Source organism: Protopterus annectens, chromosome 5.part0, assembly GCF_019279795.1.
Source record: "Protopterus annectens isolate FY-2018-M chromosome 5.part0, PAN1.0, whole genome shotgun sequence".
In the NCBI taxonomy this organism is placed as follows: Eukaryota; Metazoa; Chordata; order Ceratodontiformes; family Protopteridae; genus Protopterus; species Protopterus annectens.
In genome coordinates, this window is record NC_056735.1 from 1231473737 (window position 1) to 1231492103 (window position 18367).

The 18367-nt window shown below is 38.3% G+C and overlaps 1 protein-coding gene across 1 annotated transcript in view; it reads right to left on the bottom strand.

Moving 5' to 3' along the window:
• ANKRD40 (ankyrin repeat domain 40) overlaps positions 1 to 18367 on the bottom strand; it is a 735912-nt gene that overhangs the window by 442481 nt on the left and 275064 nt on the right. The window contains exon 2 of the mRNA XM_044071087.1: positions 16854 to 17002. Within this exon, the coding sequence (XP_043927022.1) occupies positions 16854 to 17002 (149 nt within the window). The remainder of the gene's footprint in view (positions 1 to 16853; positions 17003 to 18367) is intronic.

Genomic DNA, 18367 nt, shown 5'->3' on the forward strand with positions numbered 1-18367 from the left:
GAAGGAAGTAGATTTGGAGGGGGTAAATACCATTAGTTTTGTTTTGGAGGCATTGAGTGCTAAGTGATTTGTTTTCATCCAATCTTCAGTAATTGAGAAAGCTTCTTGTGTGAGTTTTTGGAGTGAAGAGGAAGAGGTGGCAGAGCAGATAATGGTAGAATCATCTGCGTATTGGATGATATTAGCAAATGGAATAGATTTGTGGAAATGTATGATTTTTCTAGTAGCAGTTTTTCTTGCCTCTTAATACCTGAGGCATGTTGTTAGAAAATAGGTGCCTAAAAGGTATTAAGATTCTATCATCCAAGCAGTTAGCTGCAACTGTCCGAGGCCAACTGTATCAAACATCCCATGTCCTGTGTGAGTAGGTCCAGTCTGCGAGGAAGCTTGTGGTATTTTCCCTTGTCTATTTCAAGTAGAAGGGAGATCTTCTACTGCCTGAACTAAAAGTTGCAATGACCTTTGAAGAGTCCTTCTGAATCTTCAGAATGACACTGTGCATTAATGGAAAGGGTTGAAAAGTATTCAGGAGCATTCCTATCCAAGGAAAAGAAAAAGCATCCATTTTCCAGGCCTTCTTGCATGGAGTCCTGGAGCAGAATTTTGTCAGATGAATCTTGTGAGTGGATATAAAAAGATCTAGCTGGGATGCTCCCACAGCTGGATCAATTTAAGACCCACTAATTCAATTTCAATTTGTGGGGCTCTGTCCTGGTCTTGTTCAGCTTGTCTGCCACAAGACTAAGTACTGGCAGTATGTAAAATGCCTGTAAAGTGAGATTGTGCTGAAAAGCTATATCCCAGGCTACCATGCTTGGGCTGCACAGAGGGTAAGATCTGGTTCCTCCATTTGTTTGCTATCTGCAAACACCTGTAATGGTCCTGGGGACCATAGAAGACCGATTGCCGACAACATTTACAAGTGCTGCAACCTCTTATGTTTCTGTGATGTTGCAAAGACAGAGCACTTTTATCCCCACAGACAGCGCTCCACATGCAAAGTCTGAAAAGTCTGAGCTAGAGTTGAAAAGTGAAAATGCAAGACCTAGATTCTTATAAAACTGTGTCTTCTCCACAACATACTGGGCTCCTATTACCTGATCGAACATTTAGGTTAGCGAATACCTAAATGTCAATCTGGTAATAGCGAAAGCAAAAAGCCTCTACTAGCCGATTTAACTCAGGGGAAAGAAATCCCTTGGCTGTTATATGGATTTTGCCCCTTTCCCCACTGTAGAGCAATCTAGGAGTTGGCATATTTAGTTAGGGGGTGGGGGGGGCACAGCCTCCCACTTCATTTTGGTTTAAAAAATGTTTTTTTGGCAGAGGGAATTCATTCCCTACGTTAAATCGTCCGTTTGCGGTTTTAATTTTTCGATATTACCAGGTTGACGTTTAGGTATTCGCTAACCTAAACATTCGATCGGGTAATACAGATGTAACATACTTGCCCTTTCACAAACTCCAAAACTAGAATCTGGAACATCAGGGTATGTTGATGTTAGTACTATACAGGTTTTAGGTCTCACTGAATTTTCTCATGTGGAGTCTTTCTACAGAAATCGTGAGAATCATTGATGCAATAGGATCTAGAAACAAAAGAAATTCCTGGGCTGAGACAGTAGCCTGAGTGGAAAAACTCAAGAACAGATCTAGACAAAGAGCTACTTTTTTCCTCTGTGGAAGAAAAGCTCTTTGAACTGAGATATCTAGGAGGCAACCCAAGAAACAATCCTGTGAGAAAGAAAGACTTTTGTACGTTCTCCTGGAACACCAAACCTGTGTAAGAGATCTCTCACTTAAGTGAGAGATTCCCGATGTCTTAAAAAGGATTATGCAAAGAAAAGCAAGTGATCTAAACAAGGAAAAATATGGATATCATGAAGTCTACAGCTGGATATTTTCTAAATACCTTCAGAGCAGTGGATAGTCCAAATGGTAATGTAAAGAACTAGTAGAGTGATCCAGACGCAGAAAAAGAAATCCCTTAAATCTGCAGTTATATGAGTATGATAAGCATCTTTTAAATTTAAGATCATCAGAAAACTCAAGTGTGGAATAAGCGGTAACTAGATATGAAGTAGTAAGATTTTGAACTTAAACAGTATCCCACACACTGGTTTTCAAAGGAAAGCTCCAGGACTGGTCACCATGAAACTTTTTTCTTTGGCACCAGAAGCATTCTTGAATAAAACCCTTCTAGCTGAGGAGGAGAGACTGCTTATTTATATATCCCCCCCCAGTCATCAGATGCAGAATAACAGGAAGCAAAAAAGGATTTTGAGCTGGTGGATGAGGGGGAATTCCTTGAAAATGAGGGAGAAACTCCCATTGCCATCCATAACCTTGATGGATTAGTTTCAGACAAATGGGTTCTAAATGTACCTCTTGCCAAAGACAGAAACTGAGGTTCAGACTTCCTGGAAGGATTACAGGTTTGCCAGGGTGGGAAGGGGGGAGGGAAGTTTAGTAGACTGTTAATTCAAACTTATTAGGCTGTCCTTTGTTCTGGGGGATCCCACATTTCTTTATGGAACCTCCTTGCAACTGCTTTTTAACCATTTGCTTACCAGCAGCTTGCTGTGTTTATTTTACTTTTTGAAAAAGACTGTACAGATAGCATTAAATCCCTTCACAAACTTGAAGGAAGGCTCAAAATCCAAAAAATGATTTGAATCAGGGACTTCCAAGATGGCTGCACACTGATAAACAGCTTAATTTCAGCTCTTCCAGTGTGAAAAAAAAAAACTGAGAAAAAACTGCCAGTTATACTGTCAGCTTGAGTAAAATTCAGTTGCTGGCTAGCAAATACACTGCCTGGATGCCAGGCAAGAAGACATTTAGAATACCTGAAAGAAAATCAGCCAGAAAAGTGGAAGAGAAAACACCAGTTGGGAATAATCCAGTAGCTGTTCAGCAAAAAACAGTTCTTTTCAGCTTTGGTGCAAGAGATTGCTTCCAGTAATTTAGAGGAAAAAAATAAATTAAATGTAGCAACAGGTGATTAAAATAAACACTGACAGTATAGCAACTCAAACAACAAAAGGCTGGATTAAATAGAAGAAGCTTTAACTATTTAGATTAACTGATAAAATTGCAAAAATCAGAGGCTGAACTGAAGAAAAGGCTGGGTGAGTATGAGACTTATAAGAAAGAAAAAACGGCCAAAGCTCTTGGTACTAAACACAATTTAATAACCGTTTTTTTTGCATTCGTAGGTACAAGTGCTCCTACTTCTTCAGACTGAATACAAAACAGAATGCAAACCTTAAATAACATACAAATGACAGCTGATCCATAAAATCCAATAATAAAAAGACATTAAATTAATACTATTAATCTATGTACAAGACATATAAAAAAATATATATACATAATATATAAAAAAAATCATCTCTTCAAATTTCTTAACTTAAGAACACATACTATAGAACACATATAATTTATTCCAGGGTATTTAAAAGCATCCAATTTAAATTGCCATAACAGCTCGCGTTGTTCCAGCCATAAAGAAAGGGGCCACATCTTATTTGACTGTTAATCTGATCTAGCACTCTGAAAGTAAAATTATGACCTGGGTTATTTATCACATGCTTAGCCAAGGCATTTTAAGATTTTTGGTTTCTGATGGCATACTGATGTTCATATAATCGTTCTTTTAACTTCCTGTCCGTTTTACCTATATAAAAACCATGGCAGGAATTACATTTAGCTAAATAAACAATGCCCTTTGAGTTGCAGTTAAATCTCCCATAACTCGTAAATCTCATATTAACTTGACAGTTAAGACCAGGGTCAATAAACTTACAATAAGGGAAAGCCTCGCATTTAAACATACCTTTAATTCTCTGTGTTTGGGGGGGGGGGGGGGGGGTGTTTCCTAAAAGTTGTTTCAAATTTTGGCCTCTTCTAAATATAACCTTAGGTGTAAACAGGTATTCCTCACATTCTCGTCTGTTGATATAAGACTCCAGTTTTTATTCAAAATGCTTTTGATTAAATAGGCATCACTGCTAAACGTAGTTATAAAGGTTAAAGAAAAATCAGTAAATATATCTGGGCCTGAACTAATAGTCTCCAGTCCGTTACTTGAATAAAGGGCCTCATCCTCCCCTGATCTACTTAGGATGGCCTTAAAATAACCTGAGTTTCTTTTAATGGTAACTCCTGAAATTAAATTATCAGCCAATAATTCAGGGTAGCCGCATTTCAAAAACAGGTTTCTTAAAAAAATAACATTCATCTATAAAGTCATTAAAATTAGAAACTATTCTGGCTGCCCTGACAAGTTGTCCTTTCATGACAGAATTTTTCTGATGTAATGGATGAGAACTAGAAAAGTGCAGGAAGGAATTGGAGCAAGTCTCCTTCCTATATACAGTAGCTACATATTTCTGTCTAGCCCTATCCTTCTGTAGTAAAACATCAAGGTATGTAATCCTGTCTGTGAAAATTACTAGTAAATCTCAATCTGACTATTAAATTGTGTTTAGTACAAAGACCTTTGGCCGTTTTTCAAGTTTAATAGTTTGTTTGCTGTTTTCCGAGTTTACTTCTAAGAAAAAGTTGCTGGCACAGCGTGCATAAAACCTGAGATTTTTTGCTGCACCAGATAAACTGTAAGGAACACAGAACATTAATGAAATCACAAATAAGCTACTGGACTTGTATTCCACAGCATGACTGTTAACTGAAAAGGTACATCAAGTGTATGTTCCAATCCTGGTCATGAGAAAGCAGCCAAGACCTGTATTAGTACAGATGCAATTGTACCAGCAAAAAAAAAAATTGATCCCGACAAAACTGTGGCAGAAGGGATAAGTATCAAACATTATAGATTGAGCATTGGTGGAAAATGACTATTTACTGTGCACCAGGCAGAAGAGAAGAGAAGCAATTTATCTCAGCAATCAGGGAATGTTGAAATGTGGAGGTGAGATTCAAGTTTATGTATCAAGTTGTCTTCAGAATATTTCTCCTGGAGGATCAAATACATATTTGGATGCAGAACAGGCTAAGGAGGGAATGAAGTTTATTCAACAAAAAAGAACCAGCAAACAGAATGGGACTCTACTTCTTATTCTTCCGACAATAAAGCTCATAGAAACACTTTGCTAGTGAAACCTTTTCCAGTGTTCCAAAGGAAAATGCTTGAGAGACAAAAAGGCTCAGGAGATGAGGAGAACCTTGGATTTGAATGTTCCAAAGGAAAATGTTTGAGAAACAAAAAGGCTCAAGAGAAGAATCAGGAGTACCTTGGACTTGAACCAGAGTCTAGTGATCAGAGATGAAGATGAAAAGGAAGATGACCAGCAACAGTGAAATTAGTGAATAAATGGGAGACTATGAAGCATTAATCACTTTTGTGAACTATACTTTGCAAGAAAACATGGCTGAGAAAGACTGAACTTTTGTTGAATTTTGGGTGGATGTAAAGCATATACTTCACTTTATGTCACTAAATGGGGGAATAAGTAGTGAAACACTATTTGTAGAAAACATTCCATGATATAAACTGCATGTTATATATAATAAAGCAGTTTTGTGTAGTGTGTAGTCAGGGATATTTTAAATGGTAGGGGGTCTTTTCAGTGATTGCTGTATATGTTTAAATAAGTACTTTTTTAGCTGTAAGAAATATAGGCTTTACAGTACAAGAGACGAAAGGCGAGACAAAAGCAAGTTTAAAGTTAATATGCTGTGATCTTGGGCTGCTGGAGATGGAGTGTAAAAGTGCATCAATTATACTTTATGTAGAATTCAGATATTTTCTCTTACTTTTACAGCAGTGAATGTCTAGATTAACGCCCTTGGCTTAAGCTATACTTAAGCGTTTTTGTAAGGAAGCAGGCTTGAAAAATAAGAAAAAACAACGAAAGCCAGAAAAAAGCTTCCTATATATGCAAAGATATTACCTTGAGTTTTCCATTAACAAATGTTCAGTACGAGTCAAGACGTTTGCAGTTGAAGGCAGTTGCACATTCTGTTCTAAGTGAAATTCACTATGATTCAGTGCTGACTACTTTTACATGGAGACAGTCTGCTTCTAGGTGCAAGCAATTAATCTTGAGAGCTCCGAGCATTCTTTTTTAGGGGAAATGTATAACTTAAAGATATAATGGTAAGCAATTCAGTGAAAAATGATTGAAATCATGGGAACTGAATAAAAGATAGCCTCCCTAGCAGCCTTGATACTTTAATACATTTACTACAACAGTGCATAATGTAGTTTTATTTAAGAATAGGCAGTTAATTTTTTCTGAAAGCATACAAGCTGTTTACACATCTAGGAGGGTCACAGAGATAGGAAAAGAATAGACAGCAATCATAAGTGGGAACACAGGGTGTATCAAGCACTTTAGCATGGATAACCTTAATTTTAGGCTAGGTTATATGCCTGTGGGTGCAGCTGCTGATTTTGGCCAATTGTTCTTTTATTTTTTTGAACATGTACACAGTTTTGTGTGTTTGTTCTAAGTTAATGGGGGATGGGCGAGTTCTCAAAATGTATTTAGTTTTTTTGGGGGGGGTTCATTAAAACAAAAAGTCTCAAATAGGACATAGGCTCAAACGGAGATGAGAATAAAACTGCACAAAATATCAGCTTGCTTAATATCTGCGTATTATACAAAAGCTGGAAATACACATTCAAAAAACGTTTGCATAAAATAGGTGGAACAATGGCTTTTTATCATAAAGGCTATCCTATTCACATCATCTTGGAACATGAATGGCCTTACAGATATAGACAGAGTAGTAAATTATATTAAGAAACGCAAAGTGAAAATAATGCAGAAGGAGACCCATATGGCAAAAAAAATGAGCATTTGAATTTGACAAAGAAAGGATTTCAGGGTGGATATTCAGCAGAATATCAGGGGCACAGGGAAAGGGGATTAATTATACCAATTACTAGAAGGGCACGGTGATAGAATAGGGGAAAGTACAACAATATGGTCAATTGTGGCAGTAAGGGGCTATTGGCATGGGAGGAGGATTACATTCCACCAAAAACTGCTCTTATGAAGCTTAAGAAAATTTTGAGAGAAATAATCAGCTTTCATTAGTGAATATTACTTACAGCTGGGGACTGGAACTTGATTTGCAATAGTAAGGATGTATCAGAGGGACCTAGAAGGGAAAAATATAACAAGAGAAGTTAAATTTCTGAAAGAAATTATGAAAATATTTGGTACAGAAGATGCAAATTCCACAGTAAGAACTCTGACAGAATTTACATATTATTCCCCAGGGTATAATAACTCATTCACTCCAATGGAGCTCAGGAAGTGTGCACTCTAACTTGGGTGGAGCCTAAGCTTTTTGACAAACAAATTATGTCCTCACATTTCAAACAAATGTACATATGTCTTGAACCATAGGGGTTATGAAAGAAGTATAAATGGCAAACCCTTCAGCAGAAACTATTTTTACAGTAGTAATATTCTTTAGGTTCTAAGTCTTAAACTGAATTTTATAAGTCACAGTAAACATTAACCGTTACTTTTGTAATATTTTGTAAACAACTTACAATATCTCAGCAACCACTCAAGTTAAATGCATACTGTTATGCAAGCATGAACAAGCAATATTTGACGCCTAGAGGCATCAGTAGGTGGTAACTCCAGATGCACCTGGAGGCGTCACTCGGATGTAATGAGATAACTGGACTAGATGAGATATAAATTATATTTCACAGAATGTGTGCATTTAATTGAAAGTTTTGACATGCATCCAATAATTTTCAGATCATGCACTGATAAATATGCAGAGTAATGAAGTAAATGAAACACTGACTCTTTCCCACCTAACTGTTAGAAAGAGAGGAATTTAAGGAATGGGTAGTGGAAATTATTCAAGAGTTATTAGGGAAAATACAGCTTTCTTTTGAAGCTATAGCTAGTGAATGGGATAACATGAAAATGTGGTTTAAAAATAGAGCAGAAATAAGAGAGACAGATATGGTTAAGATTCAACAGGAATTACTCAGAGGGGCTGACAAAGGTTAAAGTACTGCAGAATAAGGGGAATATCACAGAATAAGAACAGGCACAAATTCAGAGTGCTTATGAGAAAATATGAGAGTACCTGGATAATACACATGAGCAACTATTTTGGTAACAAATTCAGAGCACAAAAGACAGCAGATTGATTTGGGCAAAATAAATGGCAAAGGGCCGTCGCCAAACTTAGGGAACCTATAACAAGAAAAATAACCAGAGATCCTGTACAGGAAATAAGAGATATTTTGGAAATTTTATAAAAATTTATGTAAAGCTGAAAATGTGGAAATCAAGAATGAACACAAATGGAAATGTTTAATATTTATGGAAGACAATTAAGATAAGGTTAGAAGTAGATGAGGCTCAGCAAATAACAGCTAAGATAGGATGAGAGGAGATAAAAACAGTGATGTATATTTAATCTTCAGGAAAATCTGCGCAAATGGTATTCCTTTAGAAGTCTAAGTTAGGTGGGAATAAGTGAAATATCTCGAAGACTTTGTTTAACAGTATTTTAAAATGTCGGTGAGCACTTGCATCTTTGAAGAAAGCTGTGGTAACTGTAATACCTAAAAATGGTAAAGACCCAACAGGCTCAGCTTCTTATGTACTAATTTCAATTTTAAGCCATGATTACAGTGTTTAAAAATAGGAAAGTTGTTGCCAACATTGACAGATATGGATCACTGTGGTTTTGTGGAGGGCAAGCAAACATGTGACAACATTAGTTGAACAAAGATGATCCAGAGAGAAGCAGAATGTAAGAAAATATCGCTGTGGTGGTGGGTCTTTATGCAGAGAAAGCATTCAACAGAGTAAGGTGGGATTTTATGAGTAGGGCAATTGGAGGCATTTTCATTCCTTGATACAATAAAAGGTTAATTAGGAGGATATATGAAGAATTGGAGGCAAAAATTTAAGTGGGAGGGCTCCTCTCTGATAAATTGTATTTGAACAGAGAAGCCAGGCAGAGGTGTCCTCTTTCCCATTTGATTTACACTTAGAGCCATTAGCAAAGAAAATAAGGGGCTCAGAAATGCAAGGATATAATTGGTATTGTAAAAAATTGTCTATTTGTAAATTATACTATTTTGTACCTAATAAATACAGAAAAGGACATCAGTGTTGTGGAACATTTTAAAACAGTGAAACAAACACGGCAAACCTCCTTCCACTAACCAAACCAACGAAAAAAAAGGTCGAAAGGAGAAGTGAATCAGCTGCTCCAATACTTAGGGTACTAAGGATTTTATGTATATATTAATGATTGAACTTAGTAAAGAGGCTATATCTGATGAAGTCCACTACAGGACGAAAACGCATGGTCTATTAACAGCGTTCATTTGTTGGTGTACTAGTTGGTGAATAAAGTATTGGAGCAGCTGATTCACTTCTCCTTTCGACCTTTTTTTTCGAACATTTTAAAACAGTTTAAAGTCTTTTCAGGATATAGAATTAATGAAGATAAAACAAAGGATATAGTCATAAATTATGTATACACACGCAAATTGGTTTAGCAATACCCATATTTATGGGGACACAATAAGATGAAGCATTTAGGAGAATGGATTAAAAAAAGCTTCTGTAATGACAGCTAAGGATGAAAACACTAAAAATACAATACAAAAAAACAAGAAACTAGCTCTTGTTTATGGATATGGATAGTAAAATGCAAGCAGTGAAAATGTTTTTAGTCCCTTTTATTTTATATATGGGTCAGGCATATTTTTATCAACCAGAGGAGAGGTTGTGGGTAATAATTAGTAGAGATGAGGGAATTTATCTGTAAGGGAAGAGGGGAAGAGTTAAGTACGATAAGTTGATCCTTCTAAAAGAACAATGTGGTTTAGGATTACCTCATTTGAAGGGATAAATTGGAGCTACACAGTTAAGACTCATTACAAGTCTTCTTCTTCAGGCTTTTCCCGGTTAGGGGGTGCCACAGCGAATCACCTGTCCACTCATGATTGGCAGTGGAGTTTTACGGTGTCGAGTTGCCAGCTCGGCACCCAAACTTCTACAGAAGGCAGACACACACACATGCACTCATGCCTAGGGCCAATTTAGAGAGTGTCCAATCCACGTACAGCATGTCTTTGGGATGTGGGAGGAAACCGGAACACCCAGAGGAAACCCACGCGACCACAGGGAGGACATGCAGACTCCGCACAGAAGGCACCCAAGCTGAGAATCGAACCGGAGAAGCTCTTGCTGTGAGGCAGCAACACTAACCGCTGCACCACTGTGGCTGAAAGCTCATATAAGTAACACAAGCAAAAGGTAATAATTCAAAATAGGGATGATGATGATGAAGTGGCGGGGAAGTTAGAGCAATGGAGAGTGGGATTTTGGATGTAGATTACTACGGAGAATGACAACTATCACATAGAATATTATATTCAGAAAGTTTTAACACGAGAATGAAGAAAGGAGATTTTTGCCAAAAGAGATGACTGCAAGTAGGAATATAGAAAATAGGCAAGAGGGGACTGGAATTTACTGTAGAAATCTGGTAAAGAAACAAAGGTATTGGAAGTAAATAACTAGAGAGGGAAAGGTAATAGAGTAGGATGAGGCCAAGAAGCCATCTGGATTGCAAGCGAGAACATTTTGCAATCCCTGGTAGGAAATGCAGAGAATAAGCAAAGAGAAAGGGATAGGGGAATTGTAACTGAAAGATCTGATCTGTTAGAACTTTTAGTTGAACCTAGTACAGAAGCTGTTGTTAAAAATGGATAATTAACAGAGTACATAAAATATTGCATGATAACTATAAGAACCAATTACCGGAGAGTACAAAAGATTGGTAAGAGAGATTGAAAAAGCAATTTACAAGAGAATAGGAGTATGTGTACGGCTCCTAATCATGCAACAAAGTCCAGAAGGTCTAGGATCTTTGCTCTGAAGTACTTGTATAGGTATTTTATATCACAGAAAGACTTCAAAGAGTTTTACCTCATGTAGTTAGCTAATGTTGGAGGTGTGATGGGAAACAATCAGGCCACTAGGAACATATATTTTGGGAGTGTAACGAGTTGACAGATTTAGAAAATTTGCTCCAGAGTACTCTCTCAGAAATTTTTGGTGAACAAATAGCTTTAAATAAGGCAATTATTCTTTTGAGCTGGGAAACAGGATCTGAATTACCTGCAAATACTAAGACTTTAAGTTCAACTCTGTTGTTTGCCAAAAAAGTAGTTACTAGAAAATGGAAATCAAAGTCTACACCAACTGTATCTGAAATACTGAATATTATAAAACAGAAAAAAAGAATTGGACGAGGGATCTTTAGAAAAGGGGCGAAGCAAATTCTTCTTCTTTCGGCTGTTCCCGTTAGGGGTCGCCACAGAGGATCAACTGTTTCCATTTCTTCCTGTCCTCTGCATCTTGCTCTGTCACAACAACCACCTGCATATCCTCTCTCACCACATCCATAAACCTTATCTTAGGATCTTCCTCTTTTCCTGTTACCTGGCAGCTTCACCCTTAGCATCTTTTTCCCAATATACTCTGCATCCCTCCTCAGCACATGTCCAAACCAACGTCTTGCCTCTCTGGCAAGGTCTCCAAACTTTCCAACCTGGGCTGACCCTCTAATATACTTACTCCTAATCCTGTCCATCCTCATCACACCCAGTGCAAATCTTAACATCTTCAACTCTGCCACGTCACGCTTCGACTCCTGCCTTTTTGTCAATGCCACTGTCTCCAACCCATATAACATAGCTGGTCTCACTACCCTCTTGTAGACCTTCCCTTTCACTCTTACTGTTACTCGTCTGTCACAAATCACTCCTGACACTTCTCCACCCACTCCATCCCGCCTGTACTCTCTTCTTCACCTCTCTTCCACACTCACCATTACTCTGAACTGTTGATCCCAAGTATTTAAACTCATCCACCTTCACCACCTCTATTCCCTGCATCTTCACCATTCTTTTATCCTCCCTCTCATTCACACACACTTAGTCCTGCTGACCTTCATTCCTCTTCTCTCTAGAGCATATCTCCACCTCTCCAGGGTCGCCTCCACCTGTTCCTTACTGTCACTACAGATCACAATGACATCTGCAAACATCATAGTCCATGGGGACTCCTGTCTGATCTCGTCTGTTAACCTGTCCATCACCATTGCAAATAAGAAAGGGCTCAGAGCTGATCCTTGATGTAATCCCACCTCCACCTTAAACGCATCAGTCACTCCCACAGCAGACCTCACAGCTGTCACACTACCCTTGTACATATCCTGCATCACTCTTACATACTTCTCTGACACTCCCAACGTCCTCATACAATACCACAACTCCTCTCTAGGCACCCTGTCATATGTTTTCTCTAAGTCCACAAAGACACAATGCAACTCCTTCTGACCTTCTCTGTACTAATCCATCAACACTCTCAGAGTAAACATTGCATCTGTAGTGCTCTTTCCTGGCATGAAACCATACTGCTGATCACTAATCACCTCCCTTCTTAACCTAGCTTCCACTACTCTTTCCCATAACTTCATGCTGTGACTAATCAATTTAATCCCTCTGTAGTTACTACAGCTCTGCACATCACCCTTATTCTTAAAAATCGGTACCAAAACACTTTCTCCATTCCTCAGGCATCCTCTCACTTTCCAAGATTTCATTAAACAATCTAGTTAAAAACTCCACTGCCATTTAACCTAAACACCTCCATGTTTCCACAAGTATGTCATCTGGACCAACAGCCTTTCCATTGTTCATCCTCTTCATAGCTAGCCTTACTTCCTCCTTGCTAATCCACTGCACTTCATGATTCACTATCTGCACATCATCCAACCTTCTCTCCCTCTCACTCTCTTCATTCATCAGCCCCTCAGAGTAGTCTTTCCATCTGCTCAACACACTCTCCTCGCGTGCAAGTACGTTTCCCTCATTATCCTTTATCCCCCTTACCTGCTGCACATCTTTATTAGCTCGGTCCCTCTGTCTAGCCAATCGGTACAGGTCCTTTTCTCCCTCCTTAGTGTCCAACCTTTCATACAACTCTTTATACGCCATATCCTTAGCCTTCGCCACCTCTCTCTTTGCCATGCACCTCATCTCCTTATACTAGTCTACTTTCTTCATCTCTGACAATCCCACATCTTTGCTAACCTCTTTCTCTGTATACTCTCCTGTACTTTATTCCATCACCAGGTCCCCTTGTCTTCCTTCCTCTTTCCAGATGTCACACCAAGCACCTTTCTAGCCATCTCTCTTACTAGCTCTGCAGTAGTTACCCAGCTATTCGGTAACTATTCACTGCCACCCAGTGCGAAGCAAATTGCATTCATAAGTGGAAATTGTGGGAACAATACAAACAGAATGACATTTGGGAGTGAGGTTTAAAGGAAGGCAAGAATTCATCAACTTATGTAATGCTGAGCTTATGAAAGTTACAAAGAAATGAAATATATGTAATGTATATATAATATATGCAAATGGGAAAAATTTTAATACATTTTTTTCTTTCCTGTTAATGTATTTTTGCCTATTTCTTAAGTGATTTTCAATAAAGGTATTTAAAAGGCATTCTTTTGAATCAACTTTCCTCTCTCTTCACATTTTTAAGGATCTCTGCAGCAGATGGTTCAAAACCTAACTTATGTAAAACAGATTCAAAACTTCAACTTCAAAATCCTTGGGAAAGTTTAGAGTATGTAAAGAAACATTTCTCCTCATAACAGTTCCAGTGGCAGCAGCCCTTCAAGTGGTATCAGTAGAATCACAAGCACATTTCAAACAGTGGGCAGCCACTTGAGAAACAGAAGCAACCTGGTTAAAGAATTACTTTCCCCCTTAGAAGAGGAAACAGATGCCAACATACTCATGTTCTCAAAACAGAAAAGCATACATTTTAACACAAGCCTAATAGTTTAAAATTCTAAAAGCAAAGTGTTGCAGAAGAATATGCTTTTATTCCAAATCTATCAATAGTATTCCCATCTGTGTCAGAAGTGAAGGATATGTATTAACCAGATGTTCAGCAGCAGCTGAGCTCAACAGAAAAAATAACTGTTGGGTCTGAGCTAGGATTAGTAGAAACAAATTAAGGAACTTTTCACAATAACTCTGCTTTCTTGGGGGGGGGGGTCGTCAGGCTGGCTTTCAGGCAAGTTAATAGGTTATAACAAATGCATCCTCCAATGCTGAAAAAACAGGAAAAATAATCATAGGTTCAGAGAATCCAGTTGCAATAAACAAAATACAGAGGGGATGTCATTAGGTTCCCATTGAATCAACGGATTCAATAAGGAAATAGCTTCAGTTAAAAAGAAAATCCTTCAAAGGGATTTGCAGAAGACACTTTCCTCAATCTAAATCAAAAACTCAAGACCACCATGAAAAAAAAAAACAGAAGTTGCACCTTCACAATCATTGTGTGGTTTAAAGTCTTGAACATCTTCAGAAAATGAAGAACCACTTTTTTTCTTGCAGACTTCAGCAGCATGAAAGCATGAAAGCTCTGAAGGGCTTGCTGCTCAAACTCCTCTTTCTTCATTTCAGCTCAATCTGAATAACTATTTAGGTATGCGAAAAAATTACCAGAAAGCTCAAGGCTCATGAGCAAGTAGTTTAATGAAAAAAAACATGGTTTAGTTGTTTCGTCAATATGTAACATCTTCAGAACCATTGAATAACATACAAAAAGCACAACAAATAAAAACAATGCTAAAAATTGAAAGCTGCATGCAACAAAAACCAATCATGTTGCATGCAGCTTTCAATTCTGATTTAACATATTTTATGGTACATGACTGGTGGATTTTCTACCCTCTGAGTTATGATTGGTTCAATACACTGGGGTGTGTTTTTAGGATTGTTTTTATTTGCTGTTACTTTTTGTAAGTTATTCAATGGTTCTGAGTATGTCACATAATAACGAAAGTGCTAAACCATGATTTTTTGCATTAAACTACTTGTTCTTGAGTCCTGAGCTTTCTGGTAATTTTTCTTGGGATTAATGGTTTAGTAACGCTGGTTCCAGTGGTCTGCTTGTGCAATTTGGGTACATGGAATGTGCCCTTTGGAATTTGACCGAATGTTATATCCTGCACAGTATACAGCCAACATAGCCAAGATTACTACAGCAATGATAATTATGAACATCTGCATCTGTCCCCCAGTAAATATCGATATGAGGGTAAGCATCCTTCATGTCCAGAGTAACCATGAGGGCCCCATGCGGGATCATGATGAGAAAAATTTATATGGCAAGTATTCTGAACTTTGGTACAAATGGGAACTCTTTACCTGTTTAGTCAAAACAAATCTACAATTCTCCTAAAGCCTTCTTTTCTTGGAACAAGAAACCGTATGGAGTAGAATCCTGCTCTTGCCTCTTTTAATGGCACTGGTTTTATGGAGCCTGGAGTTAAACAGGCTCTGATCCTGCACCCTCAAACAGATATCACTAGCGTTTTTGAAAGGGGGGGGGGGCAGCCCTGAAGTTCTTAGCTTAGTCTTATAATCCCTAGAACTCACTTAGTTTGTGTAATCTCATCCCACTGGGCTAGGAAAGACAACAGGCTTCTTCCTATTTTTTTTCTGGATGGGAAAAAGGGGAGAGAAGGTAAGGAGGTGAAGAGGTATGCCTGGCAGTTTGGCTCAGAGGTTTAAAATTATAGCCGATATAGCTATATCATGCAGCAGTCCTGGGACCAATTCTCACAGCCTTCATTTGCCTACTACTCGAGCTTAAGCAAATCATTTAACCTGGCAGTGTTCCCAGGTTCAGCCTGAAATGGGTCTGTATGGAGCCATGCTCGAACTTGTTTGACAAACATGTTACCTTTTTCACAGCTGAAACCAAAGTAGCTGCCGTGCAACACAATGTTATTGTCAAAATGGGCTTTGTGGCACTGGCCTGTATCAAAACAACTTCAGCAGATGAAAAAATTCTACATTCATTACGAGTGTGCAGTAGGTATTTAACAAGAAAGAAAATGAACAAGAGAAATTAAGAACCAAAATTAATACAATGTAGTACTACAAAGAGCAACTAGTCTGTCTACATTTCTGGAGCATCTGCCTTTTAAAAGGCACATGATTAGAATCTGGCAGCTTCCCAAGGTATGGCACAGATTGTAATCCAGTTCATCTGACAGAGTAAATGTGAAAAGGATACTTAGATGGCACATAATCTGGAGAAGAATGTTTTAATTATGACTAACAAAATATTAAGAAGATTGTGTGCTCTTTACAAAATGCTGCTTGAGAACAAAGATCACTCAATCCCCTTCAGTCATCAAGTAGGTATGTGGTTCACTGCTGACTGCACTGTAGTATAAGGAATTGTGCCTATATGCCAGTGATTCTGAGACAGATTCCAAAAGAGCTGCTCTTAGTGTAAATCTGTCCCGATTCCGAAAGACTTGCTGTCAGTGTAAATGACTTACTTCAGGGTAAGGCTATCTATAAACATGCTTACACCAGGGGACAGATTCCAAAAGACATGCTCTCGGTGTAAGTGGCCACCTACACTTAGAGCAAGGCTTTTGCAATATGGCCCTTAGTCTGTGTCACATATTGACAGTGAACTACAGCACAATTATAACTAGGCAAGTTAGCCGACTAACAATAATACACCTCACCTCATCATTCTTCAGGACTTGCTATGAATTTTTAGACTACTGTTTGGCTCTTAGAAGCTGCAGTATACAGTGTATCTATTTCACTGTTGCAGCCTTTCCATTACGTACTCAAATTATCAGGGTGAAGGGAAAGAGACTGATAACGGCATCATTCCAGAAATATTATAGTTAACTGCATCATAAAGATGTTATAAAACAGTTGTAACTGCATCATAAAGATGTGATAAAACAGTTATCACACATACCTCCCAGAATTTTTCTGACATCAGGCTTTGAAGTTAGCTGTACTGCTTTTTCACCTTTGACTGTGAGAATTTCCTTATCAGCGCCTACATCAAGCAAGTACGAGACTATATTTGGATGGTTCCGCTTGCAAGCCCAGTGTAAACAGGTCCTATGCGTAAAGAAAAGAAAGAGATGGTTTTAGTAAGTCAGTAAATTTTAAATAAATAACTAGCACTATTACACAGTACTAAATAACCAGACACTGACAACAAGAGGAAAATTTAAGAAAACTGGAATATTGTTCAGAAGATGCGGACCACGAAACAATGCTTTCCACTGTGAAACCAATACAACACTTTTAAGACCAAAAAATAAAACTGAAGCCTGTACAGACAGAAAAAAACAAAAAAAAAATAGTACAGTACTAAAAGCAATACAGGTTTATAGAATTTAACAGACTAAGTGAGGAATAAAACATAATGAGGTTTGTCTTGTTTTCTGAGAAAAGCATGCCCTGGAATTTTAGCTCACTGGTGCAAACTCTTATCAGGCAATAAAGTCCTTGGAGTGTCTTATTCATATTAAGCCCCCCCCCCCAAAAAAAAAAAGTGTAAGCAAGTGTAGAAATCAGTACTTACTGGAAACAGAAACTAGATTGCTATGTGTCGGAGTCTTGCATGCATGCAAGCACTTGTCTGTGAGTGAGCACACACACACACACACACACACACACACACAAGCAACTGATTAAAGGTGGGGTAGCAGCAACATGTTATTATCTGTGTAACCTCATAAAACATTACATTCAGCTCCCATGTACTGCAGCCAGTTATTCTGCTAAATGGTCATAAGAAAAGAAAGTGTCTAAGCTACATTCAGGTACATTTTTATTACTGCCTGGGAATGACTACACTCACATTTAACTGCCCAGGCAGTGATGTTAAGGTAGTCTCTAATGTAGTGTTAATCTGAGACAACCAATGGAATTTTTGTATGCTAGGCTTAATGCCCTTATTCTGATGCAAGACAATACCATACAATGCTCAGTATGCTAAGTATAACAAGAATGCATCCCTACACACACACACACATACACACAGCTCATCTGGAATGCAAGCATTCCTTGGCTGGGTTAACCTTCAGTTCCTGTACCTGTGGAGTTTAAAGCCACAACCCCCTCCCCCAAGATAGGGATTTTGCAGTGGGAGTTACCTAACTCCTTACCCCTGGGATAGGCAAGCTGGCCACTCACTTCCAGCCCCTTTACACATCTGCCTCAAATACCTGGCCTGCAGTCAAGGTTTTATCCCTTTGTGTCACAAACCTGGGTAGAATGGACTTTTGACCACACTAATCTGGCAGCCACCATGGAAAGTAGGAGTTCATCTTCACTTTGTTTTAAAAAAAAAAAGAAAGAAAATCAAAGGAGTTTCACCTCAGAGACCTTCCAACATGTAAACACCAGCACTAGCCTGCTTGTAAAAGTATTAGCTGTGAACAGTAGATACATCACAATCTTACTTTACAAAGCCTG